General features: G+C 44.0%; 1 protein-coding gene across 7 annotated transcripts in view; it reads left to right on the forward strand.

Moving 5' to 3' along the window:
- Positions 1 to 15292, forward strand: part of DLGAP2 (DLG associated protein 2) — a 403016-nt gene that overhangs the window by 374874 nt on the left and 12850 nt on the right. For all 7 annotated transcript variants that reach the window (XM_053380806.1, XM_053380804.1, XM_053380807.1 and 4 more), the window contains 3 exons: positions 110 to 195; positions 1750 to 2165; positions 11741 to 11832. In XM_053380806.1, the coding sequence (XP_053236781.1) occupies positions 110 to 195; positions 1750 to 2165; positions 11741 to 11832 (594 nt within the window). The remainder of the gene's footprint in view (positions 1 to 109; positions 196 to 1749; positions 2166 to 11740; positions 11833 to 15292) is intronic.

The raw sequence follows: 15292 nt of genomic DNA on the forward strand, positions 1-15292 counted from the left end.
TTGCTACTCGTAAAGAGAGAAATGTAATGTTAGTTTAAATCCACGAGGTAGTAATAATTCCAGGTTTTCAGTGTTCACTTCTGCAGATTTATCTTTTGTGTTGAACTAGGTGGAAACAGCAACTGATTCAGATACCGAGAGCAGAGGCCTACGGGAATACCACTCAGTAGGAGTGCAAGTGGAAGATGATAAACGGTATGTCAAGCAAAGGCACAATGTGTGTGTGTGTGTGTGTGTGTGTGTGTGTGTGTGTACATGATATAATGTGGTGTGAGTCTTCAAGAAAACATGTGCCATGTATGTGCATGTATTTGGTGTGTTTACATGTGAACATTTTACCATTATTAGAAATCATTTAATAATAGCTATGAGCAACCTTGCCCCACAATTAATATCTATTCTATTTATTTATTTCTCCCAAAGCAGCTTACTGTTTTAAAAAGTCACATTAAAAAACACACCAAAGTATTACTACCTACACAATGAAAATCAATACAAATTTGTTTAATAAAACCAAACAAGCAGCATGTTATACAACCACATAGAACATCACTGCTAGCCGTCTCATTGGATGATAGCTACTCCAGTTTGGCTTATCCAAAAGCCGATTGGCAAAGAAATACCTTTAAGCCTTGCCTTAAAAATAAAAATAAAAAATCAAGCCAAACAGAGAATATTTACATATTTTAGACCAGAGGTCGGCAACTTACGGCCCATGGGCCGGTTCTAGCCCATGAGCCCATGGCCTGTTGCATGGATCGGCGTGGGGATTCTGTAGTGGTTCCTTTTCGTGGCGCGGGCGCCAATTTTTTCCCGCCGACATTTTTTCCCCTCTCCCTCACCGCGGTGGAACCTCCTCCCTCCCTCCTCCTGGTGCAACAAATTTTCGGCCAATCGCCTGCTAAGGTTTGAGGCCCTGGCCAATGGGCAAGTAACGGCTGTGCGTGGCCGAGAGGAGAAAGGGGCTGGGTTGAGCTGGCCAAGTGCATTTCCAGCAGCCCCTCATCGGAGCAAGCTGTTTGCCACCACTGCTCATGCTGCCACTGCTCTGCCAAGCGTGGCTCCTGTGCCTGCCCTTGCAAGCGGTAGAGGCTGTCGTCATCAGCAGAGGAGGAACAAGCAGCCCGAAAGCAGCACTTTTGGGCTGCTCGTTCCGCCACTGCCGCCAGCCTCTGCCTCTTGGAAGCTCCCTAGGTGAGCAGTGAGACAAAAGGGGCTAAGGAAGAGAGAAGCCCTCTCTGCCATATGCGCATGTGTGCATGCACGCACGCACACACACACACTCCAGCCCACCAGGAGGTTTGTGGTGTGGTGAACCGGCCCACCCCCCAAAAAGCTTGCCGACCCCTGTTTTAGTCCTTAAGATTGGTCATTCATCTATTTGCTGTTATTTGGTTTAGTGATAATCTGAGTCACTACGGCATTTGCAGACCGTTCTCTCCAGTTCACTTACAAATGAGGTGCTTTGTTTTCTACTGTGGAAACAAATCAATGTTTGCTTCCAAAGGTGGCTTGAATGATTTTCATTAGTATCGTTCTTCTGATCAATAGTCCCATTGTGTCCTATGTAGAGTATGCTTCATTCACTTGCTTCATTCAAAAAACCATGTTTGTTTTCTATTAATATTTCTGAACAGTAATGATAAAAGATTCTGAATGGCTGCAGAGTTGAGATATTGTGATTTTATCGGGGGGAAACGTATTTTGGGCAATATGTGGATCCGTGTGCTGTTTTCCATTCCTCTCCAGGCATGGGCGGTTTAAGCGCTCAAATAGTGTAACAACAGCGGTTCAGGCTGACCTGGAACTTGAAGGCTTTCCAGGACACATAACAATGGAGGACAAGGGACTTCAGTTTGGTGGCTCTTTCCAGCGGCATTCAGAACCCAGCACCCCTACTCAATATGGTGCGGTAAGAACTGTACGGACACAGGGGCTGTTTAGTTACAGAGAAGATTATAGGACCCAAGTAGACACCTCCAATCTCCCACCACCTGAACCTTGGTTGGAACCAGCCATTGAGACAGTTGAAACAGGGCGCATGTCTCCATGTCGACGAGATGGATCTTGGTTTATGAAGTTGCTACATACTGAGACCAAGAGGATGGAAGGATGGTGTAAAGAGATGGAGAGAGAAGCGGAAGAAAACGATCTTTCTGAAGAAAGTAAGACCATAGCCATATTTTGTATTTTCTTTTAGGGTACTTCTGAAACTGTCTAGTGCTTCTTTAATGTTTATATTATTGCTGTGATCACTCGGGTAAATCTGATAAAACCCAACCCTTCTTATTAAATCAAAGACCTATAACTTTATTTTGTAGTAGTAGTAGTAAAAGGAAGAAGTTTCTAAGGAAAGTTGTTGTTTGATAGCATGCTGACCTCTTGATTATTTGCACTGCGTATGATGCACCTTTGGGATTTTGCTTCTATATGTTATATGTCTCCTGGGACTATAGAAGTTAAAACCTATTGAGTTATCTACATAGAAAAGCTCACACACATATATTCCCCGTAGTCTGTGATTTCCAAATATGAAGGAGAATTCACATTTGATCCCACAGAAACATAAAATACAATTTATTGAAATTTGAAGGAAAGGAAGAAACAGAACATGGCCCATGAATTCTCAGAATTTTCTATAAGTTTACAGCTAACTTTTTAAAAGTTATATTATACTATTGTTATGTTATGTTATGTTATGTTATGTTATGTCATGTCATGTCATGTCATGTTCAGATACAGGGAAGATAAAAGAAAGAAATCCCAACTGCATTGCATTTTTAAATTCCCACGTCCAAAGTTCAGAATCTTTTGAGGGCTTATTCCGTGTTTCCACTTTGGATGTAATCAGGATTCAGTATAAATATTGTCCACCCTTTGTGATTTGTTCCATATTTTCACAAGCATCATTGGTGCCACACTATGCTTGCTTGAACCCCATAGCAGTGCAACTGGTGGGACCGAGCCACCCTCCTGACACCGGTGTCACTGCTGCTTACCTGGATGTGTCTAGGGTGGGGCAGGGTGGCGGCAATGTGGGGGCCACATAGGCATATTGGTGCAGCCAATCCCATGACCCTGCCAGTGTGCCTGTGCACCCCCCTTCCACTGCTAGGCCCTATCCCATCCCCATCCAGGTAAGCAGCAGGGATGCTGGTGTTGGGAAGGTGGCTGTTGCATTGCTATGGGCTTAAGCAATCTTAGTGTGGCACTGATTCTGTTCATAAAAAATATGAAACAAATCACATTATATAAGCATAGATGCCGTGCTTGGGTTTACGGGGCATTTCCAGTGCTGATCAAGGCATCCATCCTCAATAGGAAGAAGGGGAATTGCTTTGCAGACTGCATTATATTACCGAGCTCAGCCTCTTTGTTTACAGTCTATTACCACCTATTGTCTTTTATTCGGTTGACAACAGGGGTCCACAGAATATTGCCACCAATGGTAAAAAGCATTTTATTCTGGAAACAGCAAGGAAACGCTTCATGATACTGTGTAACAAGAGTAACACTTTAGTATTATTATTATTTTTAAAAACAACCAACTGGGAGGGGGAGGGGGTGCCTCTTTCGAAATGAAGCCAGGTTGTGTCCTGTGTTGGGACACAGCATCAGTGTGGGGAAGGATGGAGGGGTTACTTCAAACAGACTTGTTCACTGCCACTCATCCCCTGTAAAATGACACCAGGAATCATAAAATGTACATAAGGTAAAGGACCCCTGGACGGTTAAGTCCAGTCAAAGGCAACTATGGGGTTGCTGCACTCATCTCACTTCAGGCTGAGGGAGCCAGTGTTTGTCCACAGACCGCTTTCCGAGTCATGTGGCCAGCAGGACTAAACCACTTCTGGCTCAACAGGACACTGTGACAAGTACCAGAGCGCATGGAAATGCTGTTTGCCTTCCTACTGCAACGTAGGTTGGTCTCCCTGCCTTTAGCCCCAATGGTCACCAACATCCATGGCATGTAACAATATAACCAAATAATTCCCTTTTGCAGTTCAAGCTTCTGCATACCTACTTATTTCCCATGGGGCTTCCTCAGAAGGAAGCCTTCTTAAAAGAAATGGAGGACAGATATGTGTGGAGAAAGAGTTACGCTTGCTTTGGGGCTTGTTTGAATCTTCCCGATGAAAAGCTCTTTTCTCCTGGTTTTTCATCACATACCATCTGACACTTTTGCGCCTTCATGGGTTGATAAGCGCACACTCAAGAGGGCGTCGTGATATCGCAGCCTGAAATAACAAAGAGTCCTGTGGCACCTTAAAGGCTAACAGATTTATCGTGGTCTCTTTATTGTCCTTTGCTGTGACAGACCCTGGGATTTGTCACAGCTTGAAATGCATCTTGATCGACATACATGACATGAACACTCCTTGATGAGCGCAAGTTGTTTTGGCTCAAGGCAACCATTCAGGTGCTACTACTTTCTATGGTGAAATACTGCTTCCAGTAGGCTTTACAGGAAAGTCTGTATATTTAACGTGTCAGTGCTTGTCCATTTCTGTATATTAATGTAACCTGAGTAGATCTTCTCCAAGATACAACCAGACAATATTGATGGCATAATACGTTTATGCTGTTTATCTTCTGTGATTTATGCCTACCAATAAAGGTTTAGCCAAAGTAGACATGCGGTTTGAAAGGCAAGGCTGCTTCCTGTGAATGCAGATTTGAGCAAACACGGTGGCAGTGAGATTCTAAAGCTCCACTCAGGTCCAAGTATCACCAGATATTATACACCTGCAGCATAGTCAGTCCTCATTTGATTGTGAATGTGCTGTTTCAAGGAGTTTGCAAAGCTATTGAAAACAGACCCTAGGAGTTTGCCTCGCAGGTATACTGTGTCATGATCTAACTCATTTGGGCTGTAGTTTTTGCTTCTGATTCCCTGGGTAGCTGGACATGCAAGGCAGCTTTTGCTGTGGACAGAATAATCAACCTGATAGAAGCGAGGAGGACAAAACAGTCTTCCCAGTTCCCCCGCTCCCAAGACACTGCCTCTGGAGAGCCAGTGTGGTGTAGTGGTTAAGAGCGGTAGACTCGTGATCTGGGGAACCGGGTTCGCGTCTCCGCTCCTCCACATGCAGCTGCTGGGTGACCTTGGGCTAGTCACACCTCTTTGAAGTCTCTCAACCTCACTCGCCTCATAGAGTGTTTGTTGTGGGGGAGGAAGGGAAAGGAGAATGTGAGCCGCTTTGAGACTCCTTTCGGTAGTGATAAAGTGGGATATCAAATCCAAACTCCTCCTCCTCCTCTTCTTCCTTCTTCTTCTTCTTCTTCTTCTTCTTCTTCTTCTTCTTCTTCTCTGATCGCCCCACCATAAATGCCTGCAGGAGACAGCAAAGGGAGGTATCAAGTTTGACTGGCAGGTTGGAGGATAAATCTTATGGGTTTTGCTGAGGATGTGTGGGTTTCCAAATGGGATGTGCCAAGCAGAGCCAGTGGCCACCTCAGAGCAGAAACAATTCATACGTATAAGCCAGCAATCTCAGGTCATACTTTGCTAGATCAGACCAAAGAACACATTTGGCCCTAGTACACTTTTTGCACCTGGTAATGAGCTGTCAGGTGCCTCTGATAAATTTACAGGCCACCATTTGCTCTTTGTCCCTGGGTGGCTGAAAACCAGGGGCATACTGCTTAGAGAACTTTCAATGGCTAGCATGGATAATAGGGACAAATAACTTCATGACTATTTTTAACAGTCATTTTGGCCCTGTTCTCATGATGTATACTGCAAGCACAGGTAGAAAGGGCAAAGGTTGTGATTCTAGCTTGGTTCTTGAAGGCCTGAATGGAGCCCTTGTGTGACTGGGAAGTCTGGGTGTACAGTTGTATGTACGCCTAACTCCACAGGTTGGGAGTGGAACCAGTGGGCACAATCCTGCCTGCCCTTCTTGTGCCTACCTTTCTTTTGGTCTATAGCAATAGCATGGTGGAATATAGATTACCTTAATTTCCCCCTATAAACAAACAGACAAAACAGGCTCCAGGGAATATGGCCTTCTTAAGCAGCTTAGTGACAGCAGCATCAAGAAGCAGGAGTGTGGTTGGGTCAGGAATAAGGCACCCACTGGCCCCAACTATAGGAGGCCCTGGGGGCTCGAGCACCCACACCGTGGAGGCTTCCAATGCCCCCCAATGGTGTCCAAGGCCTTGCGAGGCCTCAGAAATGGTGTCTGAGGCCTCCGGTGTGACTTCCAGTGCCTCACATAGCACCAGAATTCACGTCTGAGGCCTTTTGGGGTCCCCAGACACCGCTAGGGCACACACAATGTGGCATCATGTCATTACGACACAACGTGACATCTTAACATCACATCATGTCGCACACCACTGGGGACCCATAATCTGGGGCCCAAGTCGGTGCCTCTGAAGGCACCTGATGCTCTTCTGTGATAGAAAGGGTAGAAGCACACTGCACACTTTGCAAAGTGCACTTTATAAGTTGTTTGGCCATTCATTTTCTAATTTAGCTAGACTGAAAATGTGTGGTCTGGAATTGGAAAACCTGACCAATACATATATTTATGATAGCTATCAATAAAACTGAGGCAGGATTTTCAGTGTGTGTGTGTGTGTGTGTGTGTGTGATTTTACTTTACTAAAGGAGATTTATTTAATAAATTCTCTTTTTAAATTAGTCAGATCCATCAGTGAATTTAAATCAAATATATCTTAAGAACCCCCTTCTACAACGGAGATACTTTAGAAAACAATAACAGAAAATCAATTAGAACATAAAGCTAAAATGTCAGAATTCTGTTTAGCATCATAGTTTATCTCACTATACAAATTTCTACATGTATTTTATCCTAAAATACACATTTTAATGCATTTTGGTACTTTTGTTTTTATAGTTGAGAACTGTATCGCGAAATTTGGAGAAATACAAAATTTGAAGAATGATTACATTGTGTGATATCCAATACGGTCAAACTCAGATTAAACCCATTGAAATAAACGGGTTTGAGTTACTAAAGTTCATTGATTTAAATGGATCTACTCTGAATATGACTAACATTGGATACCATCCATTTCAATCTGCACATTTTACAGCAGGTCAGTTCTATCAGAATTCAGAAAAATCCAATTCCTCAAGCATCCTAGGCATAAAGCGAGATTCATTCTGTGAGCCGTTTGTTACCCAGGTAGTGTCTCAATTGCTTGAACAGACAAGGAATCACTTTAAAAAGCGGTCTGCAAGACTTAGATATAGATTTCAGTCTGTTCCCTCCCCTGCCCTGTCACTTTAACCAGTCTCTGAAATGTGAAGAGCTAACATCAGTGCCATTTTAAAATGGGCGTTCTCAGCTGGTCTCAGTGTGCTCTACTTCTGCCAATACGGCCCTCCCATGCAACAAGATCCGCAATCCATTTATACCTTGATTGGAACTCGCTCCCATCCAACTGAAGTCACTGAGGTTCTCATTACTCTCGAGATGCAGCAACAAGATTGATGGCTGACTGAAACTGGCCACTCAGGGCATATCTGACCAGTTTTCAAGCAGCTCCACTCCCCGCCCCGAACTCCAGGTACAGTTCAAAATGCCTGCTGCAACAAAAGCTGGCATGGACAATTCATCCCAGACTTTCATTGTTGATTTATGAGAGCAGATTGAAAAGGCACCCCAAAGACTGGGGCAATCTTTAGCAGTCGTCTAGCATCCATTATCTTTTTATGTGGAAACTCATCATTATTTAATATGAGGTAGCAGAAGGTTTACGAGGGATGCGGGTGGAGCTGTGGGTTAAACCACAGAGCCTAGGGCTTGCTGATCAGAAGATCGGCAGTTCAAATCCCCACAACGGGGTGAGCTCCTGTTGCTCGGTCCCTGCTCCTGCCAACCTAGCAGTTTGAAAGCACAAAGTGCAAGTAGATAAATAGGTACCGCTCCAGCGGCGTTTCCGTGCACTGCTCTGGATCGCCAGAAGCGGCTTAGTCATGCTGTACGCTGGCTCCCTCAGCCAATAAAGCGAGATGAGCGCCACAACCCCAGAGTCGGTCATAACTGGACCTAATGGTCAGGGGTCCCTTTACCTTTACTTTTAGCAGAGGGTTTGGGCCTTTTCCCACTCCCCTTTTTTTTTTTTTTTGCTGGCACGTGAAGCAGTGGCAGAGTTACAGTCAAGGCGGCCCTCAGGTGTTTCCCTTGGAACATCCTAATGGAAACAACACTTCAGGGTGGCCCAAAAGTAGGTCTACTGCTTGAGAATCCACTTTCTTTGTTCTTGAGTCAAGTTCTCTTCATTCATAATACCAGTACAGAAAAATAATCCTTTGATCTGACTCTACTATCCTTTACTGCCGCGCCATTCTTTCCAGCTGCCAGCCTAAAATATGACTGCCACTTTGTGGTGTGTCCAGTTATGTGTACCCATGTAATCTGTTGTGATGAATTCCATTGGTTCAACTTTGGGGCCTACTTTGTATGGTCTGGTTCATAGTGTACAGTTTGCTCTTGGCTTGAGTTTGTGGTTTGCAAGGAGAAAGCTTAGCCATAAGCCTGGGGTCAGACAACCTGCGAAGTGTGGCACAGGAGTAAAAATAGACCAGGGAGGAGTGTAGCTGCTACACAGTCGCAGTGAGCAGTAGTTTGTTTTTTGTGTTCTGCTAAGGCATCCTATGCCATGATGTTCCATTGTTCCCAGGGGGTGAGATAGTTGCCCTCACTGGCTCGTAGGCATGTCCAAATTTATCAGTGTCGTTTTCCTTCCATATTTTTCACTCCTACATTCAGTTGCTCACATTTCCAAATCTATGTGTGATTTAAAACAAAATTGCCAAAGCCTTCTGATAATTCAGCAGCATTTCAGCATGCAGGTCTGCTAACATACATACCTTTGTTTGCAATTTTGATGCATGTGCACCTTTTACAAATCAATTTCCCCTAACAAAATGCATTTTGTGCACTTATTTTCACCAACATATGAATTATTATGCACAATTCTCCTGTGCACATTACTTGGATGTAGAACCACACTGCAAAATTCAGATCAAGCGATGACTGTATTTTGATTCTCGAATTGTCTCGGAAAGTGTGAATTCATTTTTTTTTAAGAGAATATTTATTAAATTTTCCAATTTTTAAACAAACAAACAAAAACAGAACAAACAAAAACATTTAAAAAGACATAAAGTTCATAAATCATACTTTTCAATAACAAGTTTCTCAGACCTCCTCATACTTCTCCTCCTCGTATCCCAATTAAAGTTATTTGTTCAGCAAATCCTTCATTTAAAGCATTACAGCCTATAATATTACCTTATTTTTCAAACCCTTTTTTCCCATCTATGTTCCTTTATATCATTACAGCTAGAAACCACTCAATTTCAATCCAACACCATTTAACTTTCCTTAATTTTGCAATATCTCTGTAAATAATCCTTAAATTTCTTCCAATCTTCTTCTGCCGACTCTTCTCCCTGGTCACGGATTCTGCTCGTCATTTCTGCCAATCCCATACAGTCAATCAGTTTCATCTGCCATTCTTCCAGAGTGGGTAGATCTTGCGTCTTCCAATACTTTGCGATGAGTATTCTTGCTGCTGTTGTAGCATACATGAAAAAAATTCTGTCCTTCTTTGGCACCACTTGGCCAGACATACCCAAGAGAAAGGCCTCTGGTTTCTTCAAGAAAGTATATTTAAATACCTTTTTCAATTCATTATATATCATTTCCCAGAAAGCCTTAATCCTGGGGCACGTCCACCAAAGGTGAAAGAATGTACCTTCATTTTCCTTACATTTCCAACACTTATTATCGGGCACGGAAAGTGTGAATTCAGTAGATCTGCCCGTAAATGTGAACTGGACTGAATTCCTTCCCTACTGGCCAGTGGGAGCAGGCATCATTTGCCCCCCAGAATCATGCTGTAGACTCATTCCTATTGGATCGTTCTGTGGCTAATCGAAATGCCACTGGGCTCCTTTGACTGCAGCTCCACCACTGCTTGAAGCATTAGAAAAAGAAGAAGCAGCAGCAAATAATAGCTTGAAAAATCAGGGTTCTGTGTCACACTTGGAGCCTGCTCAAGTAGAGGGGAACCCCCATTGCAGACATTCAACCCCCAATACATGGGGAGATGGCTGCAGGGTCAGCCAAAGGGATGTACTGGGAATATGGATAATGGGCTTCTCCCCACTTGGTGCCATAGTAATTGCGTAGAGGGGAGAGAATCAATGAAATGGACTATTTGTGGCAGATTGTCATGACCCAGGCATGATAATTCCTGATAGTAAAGTTCCTAGTGTACTTGAAGGGACCTATGTCTGTGTTTTATTCAAAACACAGAGAGAGAGAGATACCTCTGTTGACTGGATTAACTCTCCTTAAACTTTCAATGCGACTGACATGTTTATAATGCTTGCTTTAAGCTCGTCCTGTGTTTTCAGGACGAGGCTGCTTGGAAACCAGAATAAACTATGTTTACACACAAGAAAGCAGAAATCAATGTCCATTAATGAATCCCCACTTGGGGATATTTATTTAACTCAACAGCTTTAAGTAACTAAAAAAAAAAAAGCAATAGCAATATGTGTTATAATAATCCATCTGCTATTTTAGCACCTTCCCTTCCATCCTCTTCTTCCATTTCCTTCCTCTTCAGCTAATTTCTCCTCATTCTGTTCATTAAGCTGGGTCAAATGCTAACACATTTCACCGAGCAATATTTTAATTAAAAAACAACAACATTGGTGACTATGGCTGCAATCCTACACCTTTCAAGTTAATGAAATTAAGCAAGGGTAAATGGCTGAGCCTGTAAGTCCTCACAAATGAAGCAGCCTTTCCCTGTGTCAACATTGTTGAGTTGAAATAAGCAATGAACCAACCCAAATTCAGAGTGTTCGGATTCAGCAAGCTTGTCTATCAGCCACTTTTTAAATACATGTATTTATTTGTTCACATATCTGAGACCTGTATGTATTCTGCCGTTTCCATAAGGAAACTCACACCATGTAGGCAAAATCCAGCAAACGTTAGTCATGGCTTAAAAATCTTACACACACTTACTTGAGAGTAAGCTCTACTGAAAACAGTGGGATTCGCATTCCAAGTAATGTTAAGAACAATGTAATGGGAGCTATTCATACTTTATAAGTCTCATTTATTTCAAGGGCACTTAGCAACAACTGACTTGCACATGCAAAAACATGTGCTGAGTTTTCAAAATTCACCTTGGATCCCAGAACAGAGTGTAACCATTTCTTAAAAAGACCCCAAAAATGAAGCTTATTTGCTTTGCTGAGCATGTTGTAAGACCTCTGTGATTTCTCATTCGCCATGCCTCTGTGACCTCCTAGCAGTCCCACCAAGTCCATTGGGCGTCAGCTGCCACTGCCTGCAGATCCTCTGTAAACAGATGAGTGAGCAAAGGATAGCAATTCACCTAGTGCAGAAATCAAACCAATATCTAGCAAAAAAACCCACAACCCTACCCAAGCTTGCAAGTGTGATTTCACTCTATTTTTTACCAATGGAGAAAATAATTTCATTTCCTTCCCCCCACCCCACCATCCCCAGGGCAATTCCTCTTTAAGATTTTGACAAAATAAATGCAAGTTACAATAGGATCTCTGGGTTTCTATCTTCCTTGAACAGGGTTTAAGAAGAAAAGTTCTCAATGACAGGATTTCCCAGCTTAACATTTTTGTTAACACAAAAGAATTGGTGCCTTGTTTTGTTTTTGCTTCAAACCCATACTAAAGATAACCACCTTGCCTGTTCAGTTCTAGGTAAGATCCGGAGTGCCGTGGGAAGTGCTCAGCTCCTCATGTCTCAGAAATTCCAGCAATTCTATTGGCTATGTCAACAGAATCTGGTAAGTCGACATTCTTAAACATTGCTCAGCAGATATGACTCTACTTCCTCTTCTATCTTGTCTGTTATCATTTTCTTAAGCCATAGGTGGAGTATCTCCCCAAGTTAATATTTCACAGTGCGCTTTTGAAAGTTTCATTCCTCCAAGGACACCTGGCTTGTTGCTTGAGAGACATACACACAAAATCCTGGAAGAAAAAGTTGTATGCAATTAAATCATGGTGCGTTTGAAACAAGTGCTTCAAGCATAGACACTCCAAGTGTCCCTATTTTCCAGGGACAGTCCCGGATTTACAGAAACCGTCCCAGTTTCTGATTTGATCCTGGAATGCTTTTTCTTAAAGGTAAAGGTAAAGGGACCACTGACCATTAGGTCCAGTCATGGGCAACTCTGGGGTTGCGGCGCTCATCTCGCTTTATTGACCGAGAGAGCCGGCGTACAGCTTCTGGGTCATGTGGCCAGCATGACTAAGCTGCTTCTGGCAAACCAGAGCAGCGCACGGAAACGCCGTTTACCTTCCCGCCAGAGCGGTACCTATTTATCTACTTGCACTTTGACATGCTTTCGAACTGCTAGGTTGGCAGGAGCAGGGACCAAGCAACGGGAGCTCACCCCGTCGCGGGGATTCGAACCGCCAACCTTCTGATCAGCAAGTCCTAGGCTCTGTGGTTTAACCCAGAGAGCCACCCACATCCCACTTTTCCTTAGAATGTCCCTATTTTCATGGGAGAAATGTTGAAGGGTATGGAGTTATGTGACCCCCCCCAATACCAAGGAGATAAGTAACTATATAACCTTTAGAAGACACCTGAAGGCAGATGTGTAAGGATGTTTTTAAATGTTAAATGTTTTGTTGTGTTTTTATATATGTTGGAAGCTGCCCAGAGTCCCCCAAGAACCTCCACCCCCCAAAAAAAATCTGCTCTGTAGAAGATTTTGTAGAAGTGTAGAGAGCACAGAGGGGAGGAAGGTAAAGTTCCACTGTGCTTGCAGAAGTTGTTTTCTTCTCCTGGCAGGGTGGCTCACTTGCAAGTCACATGAGCTATTTTGCTACTAATCCTAAAGGTAAAAGTAAAGGATCCCTGACAGTTAAGTCCAGTCATGAAAGACTCTGGGGTTGCGGCGCTCATCTCACTTTACTGACCGAGGGAGCCGACGTTTGTCCACAGACAGTTTTTCCAGGTCATGTGGCCAGCATGACTAAGCCACTTCTGGTGAAACCAGAGCAGCACATGGAAACGCCGTTTACCTTCCTGCCGGAGTGGTACCTATTTATCTACTTGCACTTTGATGTGCTTTCGAACTGCTAGGTTGGCAGGAGCTGCTAGTCTTAGCGGCAGGCAAAAGGCTAGCAGAATCAACCTGGGCAGCATAGTTCAAAGCAAGGACTGCGGCACAAAACCTGCCTGGATAGCTGGCGCTTCTTCCTTGAGGTACCTTTTCCTGTCACTCCTGTTTCTCTGCTACAGACCTAAATTAGCTGTGAAGGAAACTTCTGCCAGGATGCATTGCCGGTAAAGGACAGGGCTTCCTGTTACATATCCTTACCCTATTACAAGAGAATTAAATGAATGCTTCTGTTGCCATTAGAGGATGTGACCTATAAATCTGTCTTACTTTAATCAATCATTCTGCAATATTTGCAGCATAACCTTTTCTGACATGACAAGGCATTCATTCTGTTTGAGACTTGGTTAAAACAACCAGTGTTTTGAAAAACATCCTGGCTGGAAGAGCTCTGAGCTGCAGTTTCTCACCCTTGGTTTGTGAGCTGATTAAGGACCATGCTGGTCCTTTTTTTCACTGCCCACATTCCCCTAAAGTCTTGAATGAGCAGCTTTACTCTTTCAGTTCTCTGAAGGTCACATTATGTATATTGGGGGGGCAGAACCCCAATTCCATGCAACACTACAGACTGCATCTAATGGCAGCTTTGCCTTAGGAGAAAGTGTATCTGTTCAACAGGTTTTAGTTGATGCTGCCTACCTTACCTATTCAAGCTCTGAGGCATAGCTCAGTTAGTAGAGTATGAGACTCTTAATCTCAGGGCCGTGGGTTCAAGCCCCACATTGGGCGAAAGATTCATGCTCTTTTGTTGACCATTCCGGGTCGCCCAACCACTGCCATAGTGTCGTTTCTCCTGGCAGATCAAGAGCAGCAGATGACTGCAAAGGTTGCAAGGCTTCTAGCTAGGGCAATCAGAATAAGGTCCACTATTTGATTCCTGAGTCAGGACTGTCTTTTATATAACTGACTTTTGTTTTGTTCTGTGTATATCGCAATGCTCTTTTTTGCTATGGCCGACGGCTGATGCAAATAAAGTTTTATTCATTCACTCACTCATGCATGCATGCATTGCAGGGGCTTCATAGAATCATCGAATTGTAGAGTTGGGAGGGACCACTAGGTGACTCTCATGGTCCCTTCCAACTCTACAGTTCTACGATTCTATGTCCTTGTCCTCTCCTTACCTGCTCCTCCTCCTCCCTCCCTAGGGCTGTCTTGTTCTTGCTCCGCCTCCTTTTTTCCTTGGCCTCTACCAATCCAAGGCCACCCTTTGCTGCTCAATGTCACAATCTGCAGAAAGGTCATTTCCTCATTGCAACTGAGATGGCCTCCAGGAACCCCCCATGCCGCTGCCACATCATAGCAGCGGTGTCGAATACTGTTAAATTATCTGTTTAGCAAAGGTTTTGAAATGTTTGTCACTGTCTGCCACTGCCATGGCAAAGCTGCAGCAACACAAGCGCTCTCCTTGGTCACCTCAACCACAGTGCCTCGCTCTGAGGTAGGACTCTGTCCTCTGAGCAAGGAGACGTGGGCTCTGCTGCCATGCCAGTGAAGACATTGGTCCATGCCCAGTCAATGAGTTGGTGAGTGTGCAGCAGCAGCAGCTATGGTGGATGCCCTTGCTTTCATAGCAGCCACAGTCAGCTGAATGCTGAACATGGCGGTGGCTATAGCAGCAGCACCAGATTTTGGATGGTGCGGGCAGTTCCCCCCGCACAGGGCACAGAGCCGAAGGGACACAACATTGAGGAGATCCATATTTGAGAAGAGCCATTTGGGGGCACCAATTTGTGGCCTCGCACCGGGCGCCTGATTACTTGCCTGGTGGCAGCAGTCAGGGGTAGGAAACACAATCTGCTGCCCTTTGTGATCCACCAGACTTGAAGCCTGCGCCTCACCGTGCCACATTAGAGCACCAGCCCTGCTCATATTTATTCCAAGGCTTTCGCTTCTCAGGCAGCGTCCTTGTAATCGACGCCTCCATTAACACTTTCAGAAGAGTCACTGCTTTTGATCACTGCCGACAGAAACATTACTATAATGCTGTCTATTACACATTTCCTCGATGCATGTGGAGCCCTGGAATTTCCTGAAAGTACTTATTGATGATCAAAACGCTATCCGCTTTTCAAGTACGTTGTGATCCTTAATTTGTAACAGTGAGATCACC

This window comes from Podarcis raffonei, chromosome 3 (genome assembly GCF_027172205.1).
Source record: "Podarcis raffonei isolate rPodRaf1 chromosome 3, rPodRaf1.pri, whole genome shotgun sequence".
Taxonomy (NCBI): domain Eukaryota; kingdom Metazoa; phylum Chordata; class Lepidosauria; order Squamata; family Lacertidae; genus Podarcis; species Podarcis raffonei.